The 27,019-nt window shown below is 41.6% G+C and overlaps 2 protein-coding genes across 3 annotated transcripts; one reads left to right on the forward strand and one right to left on the reverse strand.

Annotated features, from left to right (window-relative positions):
* Positions 1-590: 590 nt before the first annotated feature.
* On the reverse strand, positions 591-15,491 carry traf3ip1 (TNF receptor-associated factor 3 interacting protein 1). Of its 2 annotated transcripts, XM_076161992.1 has the most exons (16): positions 15,233-15,491; positions 13,749-13,817; positions 11,904-12,065; positions 11,318-11,446; positions 10,796-11,203; positions 10,633-10,707; positions 10,436-10,459; positions 10,186-10,261; positions 10,007-10,027; positions 9,692-9,779; positions 9,257-9,349; positions 8,952-9,081; positions 8,829-8,865; positions 8,661-8,725; positions 2,375-2,592; positions 591-2,127 (listed from the first exon to the last, which is right to left on the reverse strand). In XM_076161992.1, exons 1-16 carry the CDS (start codon positions 15,353-15,355, stop codon positions 1,962-1,964), a joined length of 1,884 nt encoding a protein of 627 aa, XP_076018107.1. In that variant the 5' UTR covers positions 15,356-15,491; the 3' UTR covers positions 591-1,961. The 2 variants fall into 2 exon arrangements, with proteins under 2 accessions (XP_076018107.1, XP_076018108.1); XM_076161993.1 differs by lacking the exon at positions 10,436-10,459.
* A 379-nt stretch (positions 15,492-15,870) lies between these two features.
* Positions 15,871-19,266, forward strand: agr1 (anterior gradient 1). Its single transcript, XM_076161889.1, has 8 exons — positions 15,871-15,984; positions 16,467-16,591; positions 16,733-16,796; positions 17,261-17,313; positions 17,729-17,805; positions 18,214-18,277; positions 18,778-18,861; positions 19,124-19,266. The coding sequence occupies exons 2-8, from the start codon at positions 16,489-16,491 to the stop codon at positions 19,171-19,173; spliced, it is 495 nt and encodes a 164-aa protein (XP_076018004.1). The 5' UTR covers positions 15,871-15,984; positions 16,467-16,488; the 3' UTR covers positions 19,174-19,266.
* Positions 19,267-27,019: the final 7,753 nt, after the last annotated feature.

Here is a 27,019-nt window from a genome sequence, read left to right on the forward strand (position 1 = left end):
ATGGTAAATTAAATATTTATCTACAGTACATGTATCAAAATGATTATTTCACACTAGGTCAGATGTTATTGAGCTATCAACAACCAAAATTATGTTTAATGAGAGTGTTCATACAATGTGACAAACAAGTGACAAATAAAAGGAAACAAAGGAGGCAAATAATGAGACAACTTCAATCAAATCCTTCTTGAAAATGTGCAAAATTCAAGAACAGTATAAAATGTATACCATATATTGTGCAAATCAAAACAAATCAACTTGAGTGGATGTAGTAGGTGCCTTTCATCCTCTTCATTCTCTATTGGTCTTTTTCATTAATGTGCTGTCTGCTGGACTGGCTTGGATGTGGCTGCGCTCACTGTTGGCACTAATCTTTTATTTTATTTATGGGCTATATTATTTATTTATGTTGACATTTAATCTAAAAGGATCATTATGAATTTTGTTGAAATTTTCCAAAAACATACCAGCGTAACCATGGACACAATTCTTTTCAATTTGAAAAGCTAGAATATCAGTCCCAGCATCTAGATGGTGTTAGGATCCCTCGGTATAAGTTTAAGTTTGCAGCAAAAATAACCACACAACAGTTATCATCATTTACTGAAACGTATTCCTTTATTTCACTCCACTACAAAATAATAATTATGTCAACTATGATACAGACTCCAGATATACATAATGTACAGTTTTAGAGGACATGATACAAAAATGTAAATAGTTCTTATACAAAATATGTGGATACTTGGAAAGCAGATTATTGTCATCGTTACTTTGATGTCTCTTTATAGATATATTACTGTTCATATTTACATTTGGTGAACTTTAATACTGACGTGAAAATGGAGGATATCTATTGTACATACAGTTTGTTATGACATCAGTTCAATGACAAGATTACATTGCTTTTAGATTTACCACGGAATAATTCAATATGCTTATTGATAAAATGTGGCAATTGTAACTTTAAAGGTGTGATAACATTATTTATTACAGTATTTAAACTTTGTTGGTCCTTTTTTTGTTGATTAACTTCTCTATCGTAATTATTGCTTCATACTACCACATTAGCAACATATATGAAGAACCCCCTCGCAAGTAAACAAGGTGCTTTAAAGAGGTGAAAGAAGACAGAATTTAAAGATCAGACACGTATAGTTCAGCTGTTTGGCAACTCCTGCACTGTGCCTAGCAGAGGAAGAGGATAGACAACTATTCAAGCATAGAGACTGGATAGCAGATATTAAAATAAACTAATTTAAGGGCTAAGATATGTGATCTAATGTTCCCAAAAAGCTTTTTCCAACGCACTCCAATCTACCATCATCATTCACAGTCATGGAAAGTGCAGTGGTGCTTTTAAAGAGGACAAATGGCTCTGATCAATTAAAGTCATCATCAATCATCAGCTAGGGAAATATTTAAGCGTTAAGCGTTAAGTTGGCTACCTGTTGCGGCTGCATAGATTGGAGCCAAATTCATTAGCACAAGTTTGTCTGGGGTTGTAAATTAGAATTGTATGTGTTTGGGATCTTTAACAGTATCAGAAATCACTTGACCTCCAGGAGTGAGAACAGGCTACACCACTGCTTAGACGCTCTGCTGAGGTTTATGGAAGTACAGCGCCTACCTGTGGCAGCAGTGCAAACTACAGACAAGCGCACAAACTCACCTCTCTAATTACAGGAAGAGGATTTGTTTTTTTTTTCAAGCATTTTGGCCTTTATTGCTGATTGGACAGTGGAGAGAAAGACAGAAAATACGGGAAGAGAAAAGTGGGAGAATGATGCCCCCAGACTATTACGACTATCTCTTTGCCACTGAGACGAATGCCACCAAAAGTGCAATTTGTGAACCCCTCCAACAAAAACTGATCTTGATTTTAGTACAGACAAAAAAATTCAGTGCAGTTTTTTCCCCCCAAAATAGTGGATTTCCTTTCTTAGACCTGGTTTGTGTCTTTAGTTTCTGGAAGAGAAGCTGATGCCGGTCAGCATCTTCTGGATCTTCCCGTCATTTTTCAGTATGTTGGCCTTCACAGCACAAATCACGTCCTGCTGGTCCTTTATCTGCTGCTCCAGCTGCTCCAGCTCTGCCTTAAGAGGCTCCAACACCAGGTCTGTCTCTCTGTACCACACACACACATGCAAACACTAGGTGATTGTGGACTTTATCATCTGAATGCAGGGTCAGAAAACTGCCCACAGTAATTACTTCAACACATTTTTGATGGAAATCAGAGCAAGGGTTCCTCAGTCATTTATAAAATTCAACTCTTTCTATCCATAAGGAACCCTTAATTGTTAGGCACCTGGGTCCAAATACTTTCACTTTGAGATAATTAATGACTTTGTGTCGACTCCCACAACAATACCTTTGTTCTTGCAGCAAAGCCTGTGCGAGCTCGCCGTTCTCTTTTCGCCACTTCTGCAGTTCGGCCTGCATAGCGTCCATGTCCTCCTGGATGTAGTCCATGAGTTTACCCAGAGGCATGGCGCTGCGGCAAACCGTCTGGATGGACGTCCGGAGTTGCTCGATGTCTCGTGACACCAGGTCTCGCTCTTTCTTCTGCGCCGCTTCAGACACCAACTTCTGGATGTGGCAGAAGCGGCAGGTTAGGCGTGTGTAGACAAACAACATTGTTAGTTCAGTTTTCCCGCTTTGTCACGGAAAAGCATGTAACTCATTTCATTAGCAGCATTGGAAATAAAAAAAGATTTCTTGAAGTTGAACAGTATTACGTTAAGGGGTTACCTGTGTGACTTAACGCTGTTATAAGAAAACACACACAAGCGCACACACACAAAATCACTTGTGTCCCCCTAGACCAAATCATAATAAACCCTCTTTAGGAATTCTACCCTTGCCAGCAAAGTCTCATATGCCCAGAGCAGAGCTGCATTTAGTGGTTTTGGATTCCAAGGCTAAAAATGTTAGGCAGGAATTCTACCAACCTAACTGTATATATAAAGATCAAACGTATGGCTGAATTGTGTTGGCTAATGTAGGGGGACTGGTTGACTGGCTGGTGAAGGCCTCCAGTGTTTGGTGTGTGCGGTTGGGGGGAGGGGGGAAGGGGGAGGAGGGGTTCACGATTTCCCAATTACACTCAGTTCCTTGATGGGGAGGAGGGGAAGGTATCAGGGAAGGACCTCCCTTGGCAAAGGCCTGACCCAAGGATGTTTGCTCAGCTGCACTTTGCAAGGCCTCCGTGAGTGTGTGTCTGTGTCTGTGTGTGTGTATAAATGTGTAATGATAAAGCACTAACCATGCCAACCCTAAAGTCTCACACACACACACACATACAGGCAGACATAAATACAACCGCACACATGCATGTAAACACACACTCAGAGGTGTAGGTGCATACACATATGGGAAGGGGACTCTCACACACACGCGCGCGCACACACACAGCCTGCACTTTTGGTCTTAAAGTCATGTTTATTTTAGTAACAAGCTGTGGCAGTGAGGTTATTTTACTACAGTATTGAGTAACAACTACAACACTTATGTCTCCTTTCAAGTTCAACTCCTGGTCCAATTTGTGCCGTTGGGCTCCTCAGATGGGAGCACCTGCCTTCACCAGACAGCCCAAATCAAACTTTGCACCAGTGTGTAAACTAAATGACAGCTTCCTCTTCCAAAAACACGCCGTCTGCCACACAGCCCGCTGAGGTTAGCGGACCTCGGCATGCTTCGGCGCAGCTTAGCTACGCGTAGGCTTGGAACGTTCGCCTTATCAAGTCATCTCTTAAAACAAACCGCCCGTCTGAGTAATTAGGACTTTGAGAGGCAACCTGACAAGACAGGACCCCACTGCATAAACGGACATCAAACGTCGTCTTTTTCACCACTAAGTTCTTTTCAGGAAGCGTGCGCAAATTTTCTGACAACCTCGCTCTCTTTTTCATTTTTTGACCCGTTTGCGGTGGCTCAGGAGTGTTGAGGGTTGAATCGCGTTGGGGCCGAGTGTTCCCCCAACAAGGTGGGTGGCTTTCCACTGGGAGCTGTGAACCCTGCAGCTAGACAAACACTCTATGGCTCATTCTGTCTGCATGGCTGCGGTCTGGCCTGCGTAGCCCAGACTGGACCCGCGGCTTAATTCTATTTGCCGTCCCTTTGCTACCTCAGGCCCCCTTCTCCCTTCTCAGTTGGAAAATAAAAAAAAATCCTAGCGTGAAAAAAAACCCGACCCCCAGTTTGTGTGCACTTTGTCCAGAAGGATATAAATCACAGCTTTACAGCGTCCTGAGTCAGGCTCTATAACACCGGTATGCTCGTACTTTTCCCTTTTTCTCACCCCGATCCCTGAAAAATATTTGTTTATATATGATGACCGCTGAGGAGAGGGAGGTGGGAAGAGGCGGGGGGGCAGAGTTCCCATGATCTCAGCCTGTGATGAAACCTCAGACCGGGTTGGAAGGTTGCTCTGGTGAGAGCAGGTGGTTTGATGTAATCAGTATTAAGCGTGTTTAGACAAGTAAGTCAAGTACTGTGTAATACCATAATCTATGGTGTCGCCATCTTGTTAAGTCAGATCCTGTAAATAAGAGTTTGTTGTAATTTTTCATTGAGTTTTTTAAAGCTAAATCTTTAACTAGTGTTGTTTTCATGAGAATGGCTTTAATCTTTAGCTTCTTAACTTTACGCCTTTGAGGAAGACGGAAACACTAAAACCACAAGGAAATCTGACATAATGAATTATTATATAAGGTACAACAATCCAAATTATACTACAGTATGGAATTCATCAGGTCACCACATGCCTAAACAGCTACAGGAGGAAATGCATCAAAACCATATGATTAACGCTGCGCTTATAGGGAGCTGCTGAGAGGAGGGGAAGAAAACATTCATCAAAGCGATCTGACAGGAAAAATGCCATGCTCGCCTGAAGAGTGTCTGAGGCGAAGCAATCTCTAGGGTGTCATTAGTTTGGAAGAATTAATTAAGGACAGATAAGTTCATTAAACCATCAGTAGAAAAATGTAAGGTTAGCTGTTGTATATGCAGAGCATCGTCAAATGGCAGTTTTACAGTTGTAGTGGGAGGTCAAGGGCTTTTTCTGACATTTGATGAAGAACAGCAGTGTTTAGGAACTACTCTCTACTGACTACTATGAAAAAAAAGCATATATATGATTGATCAAAGCACGTATTAGATAACCAAACGTCAGTTGGGAATAGAAAAGACCTCAAAGCTTGTGGGAAACAGTTCAGCTTCTGGCCCCGTTAGGAGACGCAGATTTGAGGTTATTACACATTTGTGGACGGTAATACAGGACGGTAAAACTAACTCTCTGGTTTGTTTACGGCTTCCTCGTTCATTATTCATAAAAAGGCCATTCAGAGGTCCAACTACATCATAAAAATAGCTGGGAGTCAGTGAGGTGAGGAGAAAGGCTTGGGGCCTCGTAGGTTACAGGAAGTTGTTATAAGGTCGCTGTAGCCCCTCAGGGACACAGCTGAGATCAACACCCTGGGCTCTGGGTTGAACTGAGGGGAACCTCCAAGGGGACCCCTCGCTAGCTCACTGAAGTAACTGACAACGGAAAAAATCACCTAAAGAAAACACGGGAGCGGAGACAAAGCAACTCTGAGGGCTTTAAAGGCAAACGGCTTCTAATCACAAGCAAATTACGCTGTCAATGCTTAAAGTCTAGCTTGATATCAGATCGTGCCGACTCGTGGTATTCCTTGAAAACCTGCCTCAATTTCTCCGATATGTCAACATGACCTCTACAAAAGCAATACGGCGAGCGGAATGCCACAGGGTCATTTCCTTATGTTTCCACAAAAAACGCTGGATGTTTATGAAGACACAGGGGCCTGCAGAGAGGAGTATTTATTTTCCTGACGATTCTGCAGAGAAGTATTCTGGCCCTTCTCCTCCGTGACTCTCACTCAACAGCCGTCCATTTGTGTGCCACAGGGTTTATTTATACATTACAGACCTTCATCAAGGCTAATTTGATGGGGGTAAAGAAAAGGGAAACGGAGTACACAAAAAATTCTTATGAAAACGCAGCTGCTGCAAGGGGCAGATTTTGTCTAAATAAAAAGAGAAGTATCTTAGAATAATATACAATGCTGCCGAGGGGTCACGAGGAAAGGTCGTCCCCATAAATATACAGCAAATTCTTTGGTGGTACACAGGGTGGAGGGACGTGGTAAGAAACAATTGCTTTGACTGTTTGAGAATTCCCTTTATTTACACCGGTGCGTCAGTGGAGCAGGTACGCACGGAGAGAATCCAACGAGTGAGAGAAGAGTTCCATTAAAGGCACAAAATGGTCCATAGATTGGGAAAGAACCTGGAGATCAATCCTAACTCAAAGGGTTTCACATCAGTGTTAAAAAGAACAGATCGCATCATCTGAAATTTCAAACCCCGACTGCCCAGAGAATGAGGAAGCTCAATATTTACATTTTGTACCCTCCGTGTTTTACTGTGATTAAGAGCAAAAACAACTCCATTAAGCTGACCTCTCCACCCTTTCATGTCAGGAAGACAGTCATTATAGTTCTTTATACAGCTGACTAGGCGAGGCCAATAATGGAGGGGAGGGTTGAACCATATGCAGACATACCTGCTGCAAACTGCCCCAGCAGACCATACGAGTCACCCTGAAATGAGGCCTTGGATCTCCTGAAAACTGAGGAGGCTGCATTAAGTAAATTAGGATAACCTCTACAAGGCTACGCTCCGGTTACACCAGAGGGCTTCATCATTTTGGATGTGTTGTATTTGTAGTGTGTGTGTGTGTGTGTGTGTGTGGGGTTGGAATCTCAAAGTTTCTTGAAGAAGGAAATGAACTGTAGCATTGAACTGAACTCACGCCAGCCAGTTCGAGCTTTTCTGTGTTAAGCTTGCATGTGCTCCTTGTGTCTGCATGCAGGCGACAAGCAAGTAGTAGATATGCCATATGGTCATTAGTATAACCCTAACCCTAACCTGACCCTAACCCTAACCCTAACCTGACCTACAGTATATGAACTTGTTGTACATCTCATCCCAAAACCAAGGACAAGAGTATGCCCCTACAGTACAACCTAAAATACTGCCAAGTTTGTCTATGGAGAGTGTGTGGCTAGGTGCTTAACATTATCCACCTGTTACCAATGGGTATGGCTCAAACACCTGAACTAAACAATCACAAGGGGTGTCCACGTACTTCTGCTATGGAGGTTTGATGCTTATAGACAGAAATAGAAACTGGAAAATTGATCTGACTCAATGTGCTCCTATTAATGTGTTTGACTTCATCAGTTGGCCGAGCTGAGACAGTGTACAGGTATGAGTTATGGGGAGATGGTGGCTGAGGTCACCATCGGGAGGGGAGAGACAGGGAGCCTTTCTGCATGAGTGACAGTCCAAAACAGTGCATTCATCACAGTCAGGGTGGTCAGCTCAGAAGGGAAGAGTATGCTTCAGTGCAGAGGACCACCCAAAGCAGACAGCCTACACCAGCCCGAGCTTACAGTCCAGACCAAACTGTAAGCTTCAGCCTGATTTACTCAAATACCAATGATGACAGAGTATAAATACACTGGCAGAAGGGACGGATGGGGATGTCATAGAAAGGAACAGAAGTTGAAAACGTTCAGATGAAGATGACATTCAGTGGTTCGGAGATACTAGTGAAATTCCTGACCAACTCCCATCCATAAATTCCCTCCATAAATCAAGACTGCTCAGTGACAAAGTGTAGCGGGAATGAAAACCTTTTTTCCCTTTCTGGGAATAAGACAAAAATGCGATGAAGCCATAAACATGGGCAGAATTAATGAGATTCCACTGTTCTGTCAGTATAAATGACTTGTTGTGTGATTGTAGTATGAGGAAAGTTCTTCCATTGAGGGAATGCAAGTGGAGGCGGCTTACGCTGACATTTACACGCCTGAATAAATCAATTTGCAATCACTTTATCTAGGTGTGTTACTCAGAGACAACACACTTTGATTTGTGCCCTCTGTGATTTCAACTCCATTATGTTGTTTACATGTTTGAAACAGATTGATTTATTGCTTAATCGTAGTCTGACGAGTGGAGTTATATGGATGTAAAAATACAGTTGTACACAATCTTTCCCCCCCGCAAATACCTAATGCTGTCATAATACAGGTGGTGAGGGAGTGTGTACCGTTTGAAAGAGCGCTCTAAAACACCACTGCCCCAAAGCCGACTGAGACTGAAACATGCAACAGTGAAACCCATTACCTAAAGAATTTCAAGCAAACTTTAAGTCATTGAGCAATTCTATCTGTTCCAGAGAAAACAAGCATGTTTCTGCTCCAGACATCTTGATTATGTGTTATCAGTTGTGTGTGGTCTGATGAAGGGTGTATTTGCTTGTCTGGTTATTAGCCCTTAGGCGTCACTGGAGGGGAACATTTTTGTGGGTTCCTAAGCATTGCAGTTTTGGCTCTCTACACCGGTTGTTAATATCTTGCTTTTGATAATAACCTGTGTTGCACAGGGCTTTCTAACGTGCTAAATGTTTGCCTTAGGGAGCTGATTTTCCAGTAAGAATAGATGGAGAACTAATGGAGAGGCTAAACACAGGCCCTGAGTCACAGACAAGGAAAGAGGCCGCGAGATGTAAGCTGAGAGTGCCTTCTAGTGGAGAACTACTAGAACTATTCACTTTTACATACCTTTGGGGAGGAAGGAGAGGATTCATAATCTTTCTTGGTCTCTAGGATCTTATTTACAAGGCCACCTATGGCGAGAGAAAGGTGAACAGATTAGCACAAAGGGAAATCAGGAGACACTTTGTTGACGCCTTGTTAAAATTTAGAGAAAGGAGAAATCAGACAGTGTACCATGTTTCTCGTCCCCATCGACGGTTTTTGTAGGATCCTGTAATAGATAAGGTCATGTGAGATACCTGTCATCTTTCTTTACCCAATAGTGTTTGAACAACTTGCTATTAAAGGCCACTTTACCACCCTCATCTCATTTATGTCTATGGGCGGAGCCATAGCCTCCTGCACGAGAAACTGTTCGTCTTCATCCTCCTCGTCTGACAGCTTCTTCCCATCCATGATGACTGCGGAGGGCTTGACACTAGACAGCCTGAAACACATCTCTCGGTTAACTGCTAATCTAAATAAAATGACAACTAATTTTAATACCGCAACATACATTCCTTTTGGTTTTATTCATAGCAATAAACAAAAACTAAACGTGTGGAGAGGGACTTTTAGTGCTTGATATAAGTGATATAAATGAGTGTGTGCAGGGACTTCACCTCTCTGCTGTGATCACATCTGCGTTACTCTCCTGTCTCTTGACTCTGGGAGGTGCTGGGCGAGCGCTGCTGGGGCGTGGTATCTGCCTGTTGCTGTGGATTGGGACAACAACTCATAAATCGCTGGAACAAGCTGTTCCTTAGTGCAAACTGATATTACTTGCAATAAGACAAGGTTGTTAGTTCATCAGATATGTCCTTTCACCTCCAGGTTGCTCACATGACAAGTTCTTTGCTCTGTTTGCCAAAATGTCACCATTCAAAGGGCAGACTAGGAATGTTGACACACTGCCTCTAAAGTGAAATGTACTTTTTTTTGGAGATAACCTCTGTTTATTCCAAAGCTATCACATAACGTCAGAGAGTACTGGGTTTTCCAAGTAACTGAGAAATTGTTGGACTGCAGCCTGAGGGTGTGTGCAGTGTTTTGCTCACCTCGTGGGTCTGTCAGGCAGTGCTGAAGAACCTGCAGCTTCTCCATTTTCTTGAGAGACTTGCTTCTGCGCTGAATGAGCATCTCCATCTACAAACAGAGAAAAGTGATTAGTAACTAACTCACCGCCCAGACGCTTCAGTTAAGACTATCTTTGCTCAGAGGAACATCTTTGCACTCTATCACCCACTCGCTGACCCAAAAGTGGGGCTTTTTTGTGTGTTACTGTCCATTATGTGCACTGTAACGCCACTGCAAAGAGATTCCTCCTTGAACCAAGGAAAAAAATCACAATATGTCTGTTTTCAGTGACTTACCTCCGTCACTGTCTGATTCGTCTGGGGACATAATAAATATAAAAGGCGTTGTTAGTTTGCCCTCTAAAAGTACTGTAAAAACCATTCAAAACAAATTTAATGCACAAAAGTACAACATATCACATTTCTATTGACTGTGGAACTAAAGAAAGTAAAAGAAGACAGGGCAGATTTCTTACCTTGGCCTCCCATTTTAGGCCTCCGCCTCTGTCCTTTGGCAGATGAAGGCCGTGGTATTCTAGCTGGACTGCCAGACTGCGACCGGAGAGATGGAAAGGAAAAAAAAAAAAAAAAAAAACTTTGAGACAATATTTTATGGAAGAGAACACATGACACAGTAATTGTCAGGATTGTTTGGAAAAGACTTCCTGTGTGTGGCTAAATAGTGTGTGTGCGTGCGGGCGAATGCATGAGATGTCTAGTTGTTACCTGGTTCTCAACGCCCTCTGCTGGCTACACAGGCAGAGAACACAGCGTTGGGCCAAGAACTGCATTGCAGAACAAGCATTGACCTTGGTTCATAATTCAGCTAAGATGCCATTGGGTGGATAGATTACATCATACCTGACCGCCACCAGAATATTAAGAGGAATATTAAGAGGGAGGTTATAAAAGGAGCAGTTTACCGCTGGCACAGGTTTGGCTGTTTTGCTGGGTTCTTCAGGGGAGGATTTCTGAGGTGGTTCCTCTGATACTCTGGACTGAACACAAACACACACAAAGAATGTAAATAAGCATCTGCCGCTAACATTCCCGGCGGTGTGACGGTCAGCTAGGACAGTGACATACTTTACTGTTAGTGTTCTCCACAGGTTTGCTTTTCTCTTCTCCCTCTTTATGTCGGTCTTTCTCCCTTTCTCGCTCCTTGTCTCTTCTTCTCTCCTTGCCTCTTTCCCGGTCCCTGTGAGAGTCTCTATCTCGTGTCTTTTCATGGTCTTTGTCCCTCTCTCTATCCCTCTCCCTGTCCTTGTCCTTCACGCGCCCCTTGTCTTTATCCTTGTCTCGCTCCAGATCGCGGCTCTTGTCTTTATCGCGGTCTTTGCCGTGGTCCCTGTCACCATGGTGGTGCTTGTCACCGCGCTCCTTGTCGCGTTGGTGTTCTCTCTCTCCCTCTTTGCGCCGGCTCTCCTGCTCTTTGTGTCGAGCTGCATCCTTGCGGTCCCTGCTTCCACTGTGCTCCTTGATCTCTTTCTTCTCCTGGAATAAATCACACCCAAACAAACACCGGAGATTCAGTGGCCGGCATTATCTAAGTCACACAGGTTTGTGTAACATACTGTACCACGTTCATGCTTTAAACGTGCCGCTCACCTCTCCCTCACGGTGACGCTCAGGTCCTTCCCTGTTCTCCTTGTCCTGGGACCTGGAGGTGCTGGCCTTGGTCTTTATGTCCACCTTTTCACCTGTAATCAGTCGCTTTACTGCATCCTCACTGGACATCTGCAGACCGAAAACAGGAGAGCTCATATCAGCACGTTTTCATGAAATTGTACTTTAAGTTCTTGTGCTTCCCGAGCTGTGTGTGAACTGAGAAATTTAAAGCATTCATTTAAAGGTTAAACATGGTTGAGAGTTTTGTTTAGAACACTAAATCTTTCCTCTTGCTTGCCATCTTAACATCACACATTAGCTTAAGGCTGTAAAGGAAAAACTGCCTCCAGAGACACCAAATCATCTGTTGGTGCTCCGTCTCCTGGGTTCAATTAAAACATTGAAGCCAGCAAACTTTCCCAAGAGTGTAACAGTTGGATGTGGAAAAAATTATAAACATTGGCTTTTCATATATGTAGTTCCATAACACAGGCGGTGTGTAGTGAAGTGTAGTGTGTAGCTTCATTCAAAAGGCAATGTTTATAAAGCTGTGTTTGCGTGTGTGTGATTTCTCAGGAAGACAGACCTTGTTGAGGCAGCACTTGGCAATGGCCTGCAGCAGCTCATTGGTTTTCTCAGGTTCATGTCCGGCCACAATGCGCGCTGGCTTTGCTGCCAGGGGCTCCCCGCTCACCAGTGTCACCACATCGATTGCTTTCTGGAGGAAAGCTATTTTCGAGTCCTTTTCCTGGAAAAAGAGAGGAGGAAGGACAAGGACGAAAAGGCAAAAGATAGGGATGTGGTTTGTGAATAAACATACAAATATCATATTTGTCCAGTTGTCCAACATGCAAGACATTATCCCAGGCAAGCACTTTGACCAGTGGACCATGTAAGCTGTGCTTCTAACGTTAACAGCATGAAGGATCGGAGAAGTCAGCCAAATGTGTAACCTGAGGGCTTCTCCCCAGTGTAACCACCTGGTCCCTTGCCAGCCTGCCCTTTGCACTGTTGATCCCTTTATCTATGACATTTGTATCCAATAACATTTACTTTGTGAGGAACTAATCTGTGTCTAATGTGACTTTCAGATGATAAACACAAGAATCTTTGTCTAAGACTAGTTTACCTGGGTTATACACAGACTGAATGAATTATGCAGTGTTAGGAGAGGCACAGTGGTGGTGCTATGATAATGTCATCTGATCTTCATAGATACATCAAAATGTCTTTGTATTGCTTGTAAGTGAATTTCTAGCTGTGTGTGGGCTAACTAAATGAGTAAATCTGTCTGATTCTGGCCTGTACCTTCGAGAGAAATTATGGAAATGAGTTCATATGTGGTGCTGCAGTATCAGTGGGAGTGTGTGAAGGGCGCTGCTGTCTGCCACACACAGAGGGATCATGTGTGAGAGCTTTGCAAGGTGCTTGACCTCATTTTATCCTCTCTAAAACATTCTCTCTCTCATCTTACACGTCAAGATATCACCTCAGACAGACTGCCAGTACTTCACGCTCAACCTACTTTACTATCTTTACATCGTGACAAAGGAACTATGATGCCCCAATTATTTTACTTGGCTTAAATGTGTTTTAAAGCTGAATTAAGTTTGTGTCCCTTTGTTCCACCTTCTTTTAAAGACCCTTCTCTTTTTCTCTCTGTAGCAGAATCCGATGTCTTTCCTGTTATGTGAAGGAGTGTTTCACATTACAGGAAATGTTAAACATGAAGCAGGGGCAGCATTTACAGTAAGATGGTGGAATGGTTACACAACAGAACTCAAGCTGTTCCGTACAATTAACAAAACAATTGATTGATTCTGCAACATTATAAAAGTACTACACAATCTATTTTTGAAGATGCTGATTTTATGGGTTGACATTTTCTTTTGTTTATACAATCCACTGGCTCACACTCCTCTGTGACTTTGTAGCTTTCATCTCCTGCAGATTGACAGATTAACATTGTATGCTGACAAGTTACATTTTAAATGGCACGGTTTAAATTGCAAGGTATTGACATTCTCTAACGTCAGTCGGAGTCAACCTTCTCTCTTGACATGACATCTTCTTATTCAGTATTGATTATGGGGTCAGACCTCAGTCAGTGGATCTGAGTTCTGACACCTTTACAAACCCTCATGCCCAGCCAGAACCTTTGTGTGTCGCACAAGCAGTGTGTAATGTTACTGTCAGCTTGACGTACGTGCGCACACACACACACACACACCCTCACACACACTCACAGACTGTGTCATGTCACACACAGGTGTTTTCAGACACGAGGATCCAGTTGGTCAGAAGACATATTCTGTATGCGTGCATGTGGAGGTTTTGTAATTGGTGAATGCCATCAGCTAAAGAATCGTTAGAACAATTTGTTTAAACAGTAGGAACATTAGTAGTTAAACAGTTTGTGTGGTCATCTTACCTTGACATTATCGGACTTCATTTCATTCTCTCCATACAGCCCTTTCATGAAACCAGTTGTCCTGATTACCTGAAAATAGAATGAAATATTGACCCAACACCCAGTTGTCATTTAAGTTGCACTTAGTTGTTTGGCATTGAAGTTAAAATAAAAATACTTTAATACCAAAGTACAGGTTTGATTGTTCTTGTTGAGGTGCAGTATCACAATTGATGAAACCCAGCAAAAGCAAATACATATGTAGTTAGTTTACTGAGGCTATAAATGATCATTTAGATTCCTAGACTAGTCTACACACTTCTACTGGCACTGTGAAAATTCAGCTGTGTTCATAGCCGAATCCTGCAGTGACACACATGTGGCTATTCAGAGGAAAATGTTGGTGGCTTTGCGTTATCAAATATAGATGAATCTACACTGAAACATGAGACTATCCCACAGGTGGAGGGGGTGAGGATGACACCTCACTGCTGGTTGGGGAAGCAAAACAGATTTCACAAAGCTAAGTTGACACACAAATGGCAAAGGAACACAGGGAGATAAGGTGGCGTAGCTTTGTTTGATTGTGACTGAGTTAAGCAAAAAGAGAGCTGAAGGAAAGTCGATGCAATTCAGCTTTGTGTAGTTTAGATTTCATTTACAGTGACTGACATCTTTCCTGACATTTCTCCCTCCCTCCCGTGTATTAGAGAGTGTTTTTATATTCTATTACAGCTGTTATTTGCTCACTCCTAAGGCTCACTTGACAGTAACAGCTGATATGAGTTGCCAAGCTGATCATAACTGCCAAGAAATCAGACCAAGATAATCATTAGGCCTCGATAATGCCAACGGGTGGGTGTGTGTGTTTTAATCCATCTCCTCCACATCATGTGTCCTGCCAGCCATTCTACTTTTTATTCATGTTGACTCTACGAAAATCAACCGGCAGAGATTTAGAAACTTGAGTTACATATGGATCACAGTGAGCATCGTGCCTGTGTTTATGTTGGGCCCTCATCTTTGTCAATAACAATATAATGACATTATAACAGAATCTAACAACGATATTCTATCACACAGCTCAGTCGTGTTGGCCACGTGTGTGACACTTTAGACAAAACTATTACCAATCGTCTTACTTCACTCATTCTACCTGGTTTGTTGATGGTTTTGCAGACTCCAAACACACCTCTAGCAACGAGACGTACACAACCTGAGGATATTATCTTGACAGTCTGACTAACAATTGACAGTTTGTTAAATGAACATTGTTTTTGTCTGGTTGATTTTCATGGATCTTGGTGGCCACTTGAGATTTGATTTGAAAAGCCGCCATGGCAACGCAGCTAGCTTGTTAGCTTAAGATAGCGGAAGCTTGGTTAGCTACGTCGTTGGTTTGTACTTATAAATGAAGTTAAGCTCATGGTTAAGTCACATATAAGGGTATCATTTGCTCCGGGAGAGTACGACAGAGTTTAAGGACATTAGCAGATTATTCTTACCTCGCTGATGATGTCGTGTAGGTATCGAAACGGCGGTTTGCTTAGGAGTTTCTCCGTGAGAGGCGGTTTCTTTATCACCTTCCCCAGTGTCTCCTGAGTCTTCTTCGCTATCGCCCCGTTCATGGCGGAGGCACGACTTTACAAAGCAACGCTTAGAAGTATCACGGAGAGAAAGCAACAAGTGCAACGGGGTGAAAACCCTCACGACTCCCGCTCGCTTGTTGCTAATGTCAATACTCTGCAATCCCAGAGTGCATCATTAACTCCTACTGCGCACGCGCAATGGCTTTACGGTTGCTAAGCGGCTGTGACTATAGCAACCCCTAACAATAGATAGATAGATAGATAGATAGATAGATAGATAGATAGATAGATAGATAGATAGATAGATAGATAGATAGATGTATTATGTAATGTTCTGATAACATAAATTAGGGAGTGTGTGTGTGTGTGTGTGTGTGTGTGTGTGTGTGTGTGTGTCTGTGTGTGTGTCTGTGTGTGTGTGTGTGTGTGTGTGTGTGGACCATCTGCTCGTCCTCCTTTCTGCTGCTCATTACACATTACATCGCTTTATGTGGCTGTGGTTGGCTGTAGTTTGAACAGGCTTTATTGGCACTATCAGTCTCTGTGTGTGTATCAGGCCTCCATCGGTGTGACGTAGTTTGATATACCTGTTTGGTGAGTCCAGTTAAATGACTATGATTGAGCAAAGAGGAGGAAGTGCAGATGCTGGTTGCTTGATGTCGCACAAGGTAAGAGACAGAAATATACCTGAATTATGAATTTATTTACTGATAAAAGATTATTTGATGGCTTCCAGAGAGTTGAATGGTTATTACTGCACATGTTGTGAAAGATTTAGAGTTTGTGAATACTCAGCTGAAAGTGTTATCAACTTATTTGAATATGGCACAATACTCTAAACCTCTGTATCAAGGTTGAGCCTGTATAATGCAATATATCACAGCAGCTGTAGCTATACAGCAGCTGTAACTATGCTGAGTACAGATTTTAAATTCAGTCCAGGTGTAGGAGAACTTGCTTCACTGCTTGATTCTCTCGCTTGTTTCCCGGAATAATTCCCTGTCAAGCTTGTTTGGTGAGTTGGTTGAAACAAAGGGAAAGCATTCCAACCACTCGCAGAAGAAGAAGAACAGTCGTTCATGCACGCCAGAATCCAAAACACAGATCTCAGTCGAGTTCCCTCTGATCCCGCTGTTGACTGACCTTGCAGTTCTACTCTGAAACCACTGGAAATGATGTCTTGCTGGCCCTTGTTCCTTTTGCTCCTCGTTGTCTGGCCCAGTGGTGCAACAGAGAAGAAAAAGACGAAAGCAAAGGCCAAAGACATTTCAGGAGGTAAGATTCTTTTTTTAGCCCAGCAGACGCAGGACATACTGTAGGTTCCTTTCGAAGAATCATTGATGATGCAAACTGCCCATTCCACCTGTGGATGAAAGAAATCATCTTTTAAGGAGATTTCACCACTTGCTCTTTCAGGATGGGGGAATAATATCACCTGGATGGCGTCGTATGAGGCCGGCCTGTCAAAGATGTCTAAGAGGTGAGATCCTCTTCATAGCTGAACCTTGATATCCACTTAAATTGCTCTTTTTATGGATGGACGGATGGGTGGATTTAGGGTACCACAGCAGAATGTAAATAGAAAAGTGATTAAACAGGAATATATTAAATAGAAATATATCTTTGAAAGTTTAGTCTGCATTGAACATTTGGAAATAAAACATGTTACATTATATTGTTGGGGATATGGGGGTAATTCTGTACAACAGAGATGATCTATTCTATGATATTGTATTTCTGCACACTTCTCTGACAGAAAACAGCTCCATTATTGTCCCTTGAAAGACAAAAAGTGAAATTTTCCATTTGTCATTGGTCATCAATAATCCTGCAGTGGGACGGTGTCAAGCTGTGTTCACACCCCATGAATTCTTTGTGCGTTTCCTGTACTTATTCTGCAGAAGAATGTGCTCAGTTTCTTCTCTGCGGGTTTTGTTTTCACAGTAACAAGCCCTTGATGGTCATATTTCATACAGAAGACTGCCCGTATAGTCAAGGTACCGCAATAGAACTTACTTTGACTTAAGAGAACTTAACTTTCTTTTCCTGCTGTGACCACAAGGATGCAGATATTTCACAATCTCCTCGAATGCATACAATATGTACAAGATGAACAGACTGAAATCTATTATTACTCTGTTTGAACAGTTTGAGTTTTATACATTTATAAGCAGACAAAAGACGTGGCAACAGACTTGTGCCACGTCTGTGTTTAATTACAGGTCCCACTTGAAAAACCTGCTTCTAGCTCAATCTGTGTTTCACACTGAGAGAATCACTTATTGTTAACTTTCCCTTTCTCAGTTTGTCTATGACCCCTGTATTTGTCTAGCATTTAATAGTATAGTATAGTATAGTATTTGTTTCTGAACTCCATTCCAACAGTGAAACTGTATTGTGTCATGTGAACAGAGCTGAAGAAAGCCTTTGTGGCTCACAAAACCATCCAGAAAATGGCCCAACAGAATTTCGTCATGCTCAACCTGGAGGTAATGAACCTTTGTCACATATAAGGAAGCTTAAAACAGTGTGCAGTGTAGAAACTATGGAAATATAACTCTAGACTATATGATACACACTGGCAAGGAAATTAAATAGAATGTTGAATCGTTGGAAACTGCATCATTTTGTTTCAGTTTAAGCAAAGAATTGGATCGTTCTGTTTATGTGTTGCTGTTTAACATTGTGTGAACCAACAAAGCCGAAACGTCAAAAGATGAATTGTGAATAAAATGATTAGAGATTAGAATCATGCACAAATGGGTGCAGATTATTTTCCTGTTTGACCGCTTTTTAATAAACCACCTGCACTGGAATCATTATTGTAACCATCATCATCATCATCATCATTATCATCATCATCATCATCATCATCATCGTCATTTTGTTTCTCTCAGACTGAGGTGATTGACGAGAATATGGCACCTGATGGCCACTATGTTCCCAGAATCCTCTTTGTCGGTAAATATTTACATGGTTCATCATAATTTGGATAAAATTGTTTGTAGTTTTGACACTTGGTTAACTTGGTTGTCAGATCTGATTGGCCTGTGATATTCACAAGGAAGGAGTGCAGGTGGAGAGAATGGAGGGAATGGAGACGGACAGACTCATTAGAGATGCATATTTAATGATGGTGCAGGGAAGTGCTGGGGATTCTGGGACTTTTTGACTCCATAATATAAGACTTAACCAGACGTCCTCCCATTGTAAGTGACATCTGTCATCTGTCATCTGTCTCTGTCTCTGTCTCTCTGTCTCTCTCTCTCTCTCTCTCTCTCTCTCTCTCTCTCTCTCTCTCTCTCTCTCTCTCTCTCTCTCTCTCTGTCAGTTTGTCTCATTTGTCTTGATGAGGGTTAGGAAATGAGGAAGAGTACAGCAACACTGACAGTCACTTTCAGTTGATTTTGCAGATAAGCAAATTCATCCTCGCACTCTTCATGTGTCATGTGTTCCCGCAGATCCATCTCTGACTGTGCGTGCAGACATCACCGGGAAGTACGACAACCGTCTCTACACCTATAAGCCCAAAGATTTGCTTTTACGTGAGTGACTGCCTACTCCTTGTAATGACAGCTTGGAAACTTTTTGTGCGATGGCTCTGACAAAACAGAACTCTGGGTATGGATTTCCGCGGGGGAGGTTTCAGATTTCTGCAGGAGTTTAAGTTGAGAAGGCAGGCGAGTTTAACCTTCATAGGGCAATTTTTGGAGCTTAAATGGAAGCAAACTCTCTGTTACACAGAGTTACAACACCAATACAGCAAACATGGAACTTTGACAAATGTATGCTCTTTTATTTCAACAGTGGCCACAAACATGAAGAGAGCCAAACTCACTCTGCATTCTGAACTGTAACGTGGCTGCACTGTGACGTCCTCACGCCGCCCCAGTCACCAGCACTGGAATGTTTGCAGCTCAATAACAGCTAAATAAAAGGATAAAAATGTACTGAAAGTCTCTTTGGTTGTTTGTTGGATGGATTAATTCATTAATGTTTATTTATTATGATCACGATGAGCCTGTTTAATGGCATCATCGTTGGGTTTAAGTAAGAGATTTTGGATGTACAATGTGAGTGAATATATGACTGATAATTACAGGGAAGAGTGTCTGAATGGATGTTAGGACTGATAGTGGCTCCCAGATAGGGATGGGATATCGTTCAACCACTAGGTAGCAGTATAACACAAATCCTCAAGGTCTTCTCTGGTGTGTGATTCTTCCTGCTGATATTCCCTCTGTGCCTTTAACTGGGATGCCCTTTACATTAAAATACATTATATAATCTTAATCTTCAGGTGATATTTGGTCTACCCAGTGAGGGACCAATGGTAACTATGACAACACCACCATTTCCTAAAATCATGGCACTTACAACATAAGAGTGGCATCAAATTAGAAATGATTTTCTATTCAATACCCAGAGTGATGGGTATTGAACACTGCATATGGTGGCTAACTACCATGAAAACTAATATACAATTGATTTATATCCTTGTATATTATTATCGTGGAGTTCTTGGTGTGTTGCTTCTAATGTATTTCTTAATTGCTTTGCACAACAAATGAGTGAGTTTGGTTTTTCGCTGTATTTGTGCTTCTCTTGTAAAATTCCTTGACAACTGCAAAACACGGCTCGCAACCCGGGCTGAGACAGAATGGGACCGTGCTGCATTGCCACAAATAGCCCACATGCAGTTTTCTGCTGTCATAGCAAGGACTAATGAGCTGATTTTAATTGGCACAGTTGTTGTTGTGCCTTTGCTTTCTGGAGGAAATCAAGATGGTAGTTTAGTGTAATACTGTGCATCAGGAGAAATCAATATTCTCAGCTTGGAACAGTGTCAACATACGCTAAAAGCTCCTACCAAACTGCTGTAATTTATACCAGCAAATCCTTTATTTTAGCTCCCATTCAACTCACCCAAATATAGAAAACAGAGACATTGTAAGTGTGGGAAACGGGTCAGGGAGCTTCACTCTTCAATATTGCTGTTTCTTTACATCTGAAAGAATTGATTAGTGAGAAGGTTTTAAATTATTCAATTTCCCCTTTAGTCTGTGCAGACATCTGATGTCTGAATGTGCTTGTTTTTCTCTGAAATCTTTTGAGTTTTCTATCTTTGACAAAGGCTGGGATGGAGCCGGGACAATTCACTGAAGTTTGCGACCGCTTCCCCGACATCCCGGGCTCCATAACAAAATCATAACAAAAGCTTCCTAGACCCCGGGCCTGAAACGTCCCTGTCTGTCTCTGCTCTGTGTTAGAAATGTTGCTCTCCAACTGTTCAAGCCTCCACAATACAGCCACATTACCTTAAGAATATGAGGCATTGTTGTGCTGCTGCCACATACTCAGGTATCACTGGTAAAATAGAAGGAGACTTATTGGATGAAATTGGAAAAAAGGTAGTCTCAGTTAGAGATAATAACCAAGACAACCTTCCCAGGTAAGAGTTAGCTGCACAACATTACCAGTAGAATACCAAAGCATTAATTCCATGCACCTTTTTCAGGCACGTTGACTCATACCCACACTTGTACCCTTACGCCAAGCCACAGACATGCACAACTAGCTGAACAACAAACACACATTTTATCTTACTTACCCAAGGCTGATCAACACACACTGTAAGCCTGAGGGTCTCATTCTCCTATGAAATACAATGTCCTGCCTTAGGTTCTAAACCTTGGGCGAATGAGTCCGGGCATTTTGAGAAAGCGTTTCTCACCTACACTCTCACACACTCTCTGAAGGACAGTGTGAGTGTGTGACAGGAAGATTAATCCTCTCAAGGCTGGATGGATATGCAAATGTTGGCTGTGTTAATTACAGAAAGACTTCTACTCATTTACACAAAAAAAATACAAACAGCTGTAGAATCTAATGCAATGTAAATGTAATGGATACAAGTTGATCAGCTTTGTCCAGAAGTACACAGTAGCGGTACTTTATTGTTCTACTTATACTACTTATCTACATATTTACAACTAAACGAGTGCCTTTGAATTTACATGTTCATAGTGAACTTTCAAACAAACACACACACACACTCTGGATGACTTTGGCAGTTGGGCCACCTGTGACAAGGGCAACGCGCTATTAGTCCTCGTTTGCACACTGCAATCGACAATTTAGCTATTCAAATACAGCCCGCTTACAGGAAAACAGTTCCTTAATGAAGAGATGGCTTGGTAATATGCCATAAATCTCCTCTTTTCTTCTTTCACTTATACACACACACACACGCGCACACACACACACACACACACACACACACACACACACACACACACACACACACACACACACACACAGCTTTTCTGCATACAAAGCCAAACCATTATGTATGCAAACATAAACACAGACTTAAATGCACAAAACCACACATGCACGCACATATACAAGGACAGAATGATATTCTAATGTGTCCTGGAGGAAATTGGAAGCATTTTCCCCAACACAAATCAAAAAGGTCAAAATGCAAATGTCAGCTTTTCCTTCCTGCCTTTTAATTATCCTGTCAGGTTCAAAGAGTCTGACGAAGGAAGGCCTGAGCTCACAGATAAGACCAATCTGCTTCTCCTCTTGACACTTTCTCCTCTGCACTTAGCCTTTCGCTCACAAACTGACACTTTGCATCACCTCAGAGTAAATGACAAGATATCGCTTTGCACTATGCACAGGGAGCCAAAGAGCAATTACTATTTGACTGTGGATGATGACTCAATTCATTGTCTTAATGCTCAGTGTCAATACAGGAGCTGTTCAAGAAAATCACATTCGCCCTTCTGACAAAGTTCAACTTTGCTGGTTTCAAATAGAAAGGCCTGCACCTCATTATGGATCTAAAGCTGCCATTGATATTTGCTTTTGTGTTACTTTATATTCTTGAACCACATGAGTTTGCCAAAATATATTTTCAAGAACCCTGCACAGCAGCTCATGTACTCCCTTTTTTTTGTGAAATACTCGACTTCCGCTGCTTCTCTAATGCTGAAGACCCTCTAACTTTACCTTACACGCTTCCATCGATGCTACCCGTAGTTTCCTGGGTTTTCATTGCATTTCCCTATTTCCCTCGTTTTTCCTCTTTTTCCTTTCTGTCAGACAGGAGCTTATAATTTGCTGAGCTACAGCCGATACAAATCTGTCTGGTAGCAACGTTGTGGATTCCTGTACCTGTCAGAGAATTGTTTGCAGGTTCTCGTTCAGCTCTGAAACACTTTCTGCAAAGGAACTGGGGAAAATGGTCCTGCACATCATTTTGTTGCAACATTTTGGCCTGATGACTGTTTGCAAAGGGTCATTCAGATTCCTTCATTCTTCATTCTCTACATACTTTTTTTTACTTCTGAAGGGCTGTTGTTTGATGTCGTGATAAACTCACTTCTGTCTGAAGGTTCTCTTCACTTTCAGGTCCTTACCTTGCCTTCAGTGACAATGGATATGATGCTTTCACTATAAAACACGTGCACGCACACTCCCTCACACACAAGGTCACAGAGGTAGCGTAGCCAGTGAATAACAGGGGGCTGGAGCTGGCCGAGGTGCAGACTGGTCTTGCCATGCGATTCGCCACATACATCAACTCTGCTGAGCAGAAAATTGAAATGGAAATGTGGACCTTGAAAGAGTGTAGCTACCATTTACCAGGACCACCGCTAATGATTTGTCATTTCTCTTAGGGGCAATAGCTGCTGCCCTCACACTCACACAGCACAACAAACTCAATGATTGCTAGGCTATATGTATTTATGTATCTTTCATTTTCAGATGTTACTGTTTCAGATTACTTATTTTACTATTTAACTAACACTTTACCTTTCATATTTCTAATTTTCTGTCCTTCCACATATCACTGTCACAATATCGCTTCACATTCCCTGTAATTCAGGGAATTCCCTGTAGTTCCCATCTCATCTGTGCTTCACATGCATTCAGTCTGTTCTGATGTTAGTGAGATGACAGAGAGTGTGGTAGTGTTTTCACGAGGAATTAAAATTCTTGCAGTGAAGCACGTTCTCTGTCCTACAGTTTTGGAGTGTTTTCTTCAGAGTGTTTTCCTGTTTGGAAGAACACACACTGGATTGAGAGCCTGTGTGGAGCTTCTTTTTTCTTTCAACTGAACTGTTAGATGCACAGTTCTCATGTCTGTGAAGGTTTTTTGTGGACCCTGCTCGACATGACAGCTTAATTCTGCAAATTCTGCCCTTATGTTGTCACAATTGTTAAAATGCATCCAAATGCTGCTTTTTCCCCCAGCTGTCACTCATCTTTTCGCGCACTGCAGACCGAGACCATCCTATCATTCTGTCTTGTAATCAGTTTCAGAAAAATGAAAACAGCTCTCGGACGGGAGCCGGCTCCCATCGTTCACCTAAAAGAGCTAAAAGAGATGATATGGGAACTAAGGGGAACTCTTCGAGCCGGTGCATTCGCTAACGACACATGACGCGCTGCACAGACGCGTGAGCACCGACAACGAGACACGCACATACTTGCCATTCACATTTGCAATTTGTTGCCTTTTGTCTGGGCTGTAACATCCTGCCTTTGCGGCAGTCATCGGCAAATCCGGCGCGCTATACCAAGATACAATGTCTTGTCAAATATACGTATTCTTTGAACCTTTCGGTGAGCGACTCGGAAAGGCTTTGTGAGCGACTGGTAGCTCCCCAGCGGCGTGTTGGTGACACCTGGTATACATGGCAAATTGGAACAAAAATTTAATTTGCCCCAAATTTACAGGAAATAATCCTCGTGTCCTGTAGATGCTGTCTTTTTAAATTTTAGAGCTGTAAATCTTAAATTTGCCGAGATATGGGCTTTTTAGAAAAACCAACAATTTGGTCCATGTATACACTGTCGTCGTTTTTGGCATATTGGACCAAAAATAAAATTTGACCCAAACTTACGGGAAATAATCCTCGTGTCCTGTAGATGCTGTCTTTTTAAAATTTAGAGCTCTAAACTGTAAATTCGGCGAGATATGGGCTTTTTTAGAAAAACCAACAATTTGGTCCATGTATACACTGTCGTCGTTTTTTGGCATATTGGACAAAAAATAAAATTTGCCCCAAACTTACAGGAAATAATCCTCGTGTCCTGTAGATGCTGTCTTTTTAAAATTTAGAGCTCTAAACCTTAAATTCGCCGAGATATGGGCTTTTTAGAAAAACCAACAATTTGGTCCATGTATACACTGTCGTCGTTCTTGGCAAATTGGACCAAAAACAAAATTTGCCCCAAACTTACAGAAAATAATCCTCGTGTCCTGTAGATGCTGTCTTTTTAAATTTTACAGCTCTAAATCTTAAATTCGCTGAGATATGGGTTTTTTAGAAAAACCAACAATTTGGTCCATGAAAACACTGTCGTCGTTTTTGGCATATTGGACCAAAAATAAAATTTGCCCCAAATTTACAGGAAATAATCCTCATGTCCTGTAGATGCTGTCTTTTTAAAATTAAGAGCTCTAAACCTTAAATTCGCCAATATATGGGCTTTTTAGAAAAACCAACAATTTGGTCCATGTATAGACTGTCGTCGTTTTTGGCAAATTGGACCAAAAATAAAATTTGCCCAAACTTACAGGAAATAATCCTCGTGTCTTGTAGATGCTATCTTTTTAAATTTTAGAGCTCTAATCTTAAATTCGCCGAGATATGGGCTTTATAGAAAAACCAACAATTTGGTCCATGTATACACTGTCGTCGTTTTTGGCGTATTGGACCAAAAATAAAATTTGCCCCAAATTTACAGGAAATAATCCTCGTGTCCTATAGATGCTGTCTTTTCAAATTTTAGAGCTCTAAATCTGAAATTCGCCGAGATATGGGCTTTTTAGAAAAAACAACAATTTGGTCCATGTATACACTGTCGTCGTTTTTGGCATATTGGACCAAAAATAAAATTTGCCCCAAATTTACAGGAAATAATCCTCGTGTCCTGTAGATGCTGTCTTTCTAAAATTTAGAGCTCTAAACCTTAAATTCGCCGAGATATGGGCTTTTCAGAAAAAACCAACAATTTGGTCCATGTATACACTGTCGTCGTTTTTGGCATATTGGACCAGAAACAAAATTTGCCCCAAACTTACAGGAAATAATCGTCGTGTCCTGTAGATGCTGTCTTTTTAAAATTTTAGAGCTCTAAGTCTGAAATTCGCCGAGATATGGGCTTTTTAGAAAAAACAACAATTCGGTCCATGTATACACTGTCGTCGTTTTTGGCAAATTGGACCGAAAATAGAATTTGCCCCAAATTTACAGGAAATAATCCTCGTGTCCTGTAGATGCTGTCTTTTTAAAATTTAGAGCTCTTAACCTTACATTCGCCGAGATATGGGCTTTTCAGAAAAACCAACAATTTGGTCCATGTATACACTGTCGTCGTTTATGGCAAATTGGACCAAAAATAAAATTTGCCCCAAACTTACAGGAAATAATCCTCGTGTCCTGTAGATGCTGTCTTTTTAAAATTTAGAGCTCGAAATCTTAAATTCGCCGAGATATGGGCTTTTTAGAAAAACCAACAATTTGGTCCATGTATACACTGTCGTCGTTTTTGGCATATTGGACCAAAAATAAAATTTGCCCCAAATTTCCAGGAAATAATCCTCGTGTCCTGTAGATGCTGTCTTTTTAAAATTTGGAGCTCTAAACCTTAAATTCGCCAATATATGGGCTTTTTAGAAAAAACAACAATTTGGTCCATGTATACACTGTCGTCGTTTTTGGCAAATTGGACCCAAAATAGAATTTGCCCCAAACTTACAGGAAATAATGCTCGTGTCCTGTAGATGCTGTCTTTTTAAAATTTAGAGCTCTTAACCTTACATTCGCCGAGATATGGGCTTTTCAGAAAAACCAACAATTTGGTCCATGTATACACTGTCGTCGTTTATGGCAAATTGGACCAAAAATAAAATTTGCCCCAAACTTACAGGAAATAATCCTCGTGTCCTGTAGATGCTGTGTTTTTAAAATTTAGAGCTCTAAATCTTAAATTCGCCGAGATATGGGCTTTTCAGAAAAAACAACAATTTGGTCCATGTATACACTGTCGTCGTTTTTGGCATATTGGACCAAAAATAAAATTTGCCCCAAACTTGCAGGAAATAATCCTCGTGTCCTGTAGATGCTGTCTTTTTAAAATTTAGAGCTCGAAATCTTAAATTCGCCGAGATATGGGCTTGTCAGAGAAACCAACAATTTGGTCAATGTATACACTGTCGTCGTTTATGGCAAATTGGACCAGAAATAAAATTTGCCCCAAATTTACAGGAAATAGTCCTCGTGTCCTGTAGATGCTGTCTTTTTAAAATTTAGAGCTCTAACTCTGAAATTTCGCTGACGTATGGGCTTTTTAGAAAAACCAACAATTTGGTCCATGTATACACTGTCGTCGTTTTTCGCATATTGGACCAAAAATAAAATTTGCCCCAAACTTACAGGAAATAATCCTCAGGTGCTGTAGATGCTGTCTTTTTAAAATTTATAGCTCTAAACCTTAAATTCGCCAATATATGGGCTTTTTAGAAAAACCAACAATTTGGTCCATGTATACACTGTCGTCGTTTTTGGCGTATTGGACCAAAAATAAAATTTGCCCCAAATTTACAGGAAATAATCCTCGTGTCCTATAGATGCTGTCTTTTCAAATTTTAGAGCTCTAAATCTGAAATTCGCCGAGATA

The sequence above is a fragment of the Genypterus blacodes genome, unplaced genomic scaffold, assembly GCF_046128005.1.
Source record: "Genypterus blacodes isolate CSIRO-AG114 ecotype Tasmania unplaced genomic scaffold, CSIRO-AGI_Gbla_v1 ptg000118l_1, whole genome shotgun sequence".
Classification (NCBI taxonomy): Eukaryota; Metazoa; Chordata; class Actinopteri; order Ophidiiformes; family Ophidiidae; genus Genypterus; species Genypterus blacodes.

Excerpts from the sequence above, each read along its gene's own strand:
- traf3ip1 (XM_076161992.1), bottom strand. The coding sequence starts at position 15,355 with ATGAACGGGGCGATAGCGAAGAAGACTCAGGAGACACTGGGGAAGGTG. Across the intron at positions 11,204-11,317 it reads AGCGTCACCGTGAGGGAGAG|GAGAAGAAAGAGATCAAGGA; the intron begins GTGAGCGGCACG and ends GATTTATTCCAG. Across the intron at positions 9,350-9,691 it reads CTGCCTGACAGACCCACGAG|CAACAGGCAGATACCACGCC; the intron begins GTGAGCAAAACA and ends CCCAATCCACAG.
- agr1 (XM_076161889.1), top strand. The coding sequence starts at position 16,489 with ATGATGTCTTGCTGGCCCTTGTTCCTTTTGCTCCTCGTTGTCTGGCCC. Across the intron at positions 17,806-18,213 it reads TCGTCATGCTCAACCTGGAG|ACTGAGGTGATTGACGAGAA; the intron begins GTAATGAACCTT and ends TGTTTCTCTCAG. Across the intron at positions 18,862-19,123 it reads GCCCAAAGATTTGCTTTTAC|TGGCCACAAACATGAAGAGA; the intron begins GTGAGTGACTGC and ends TTATTTCAACAG.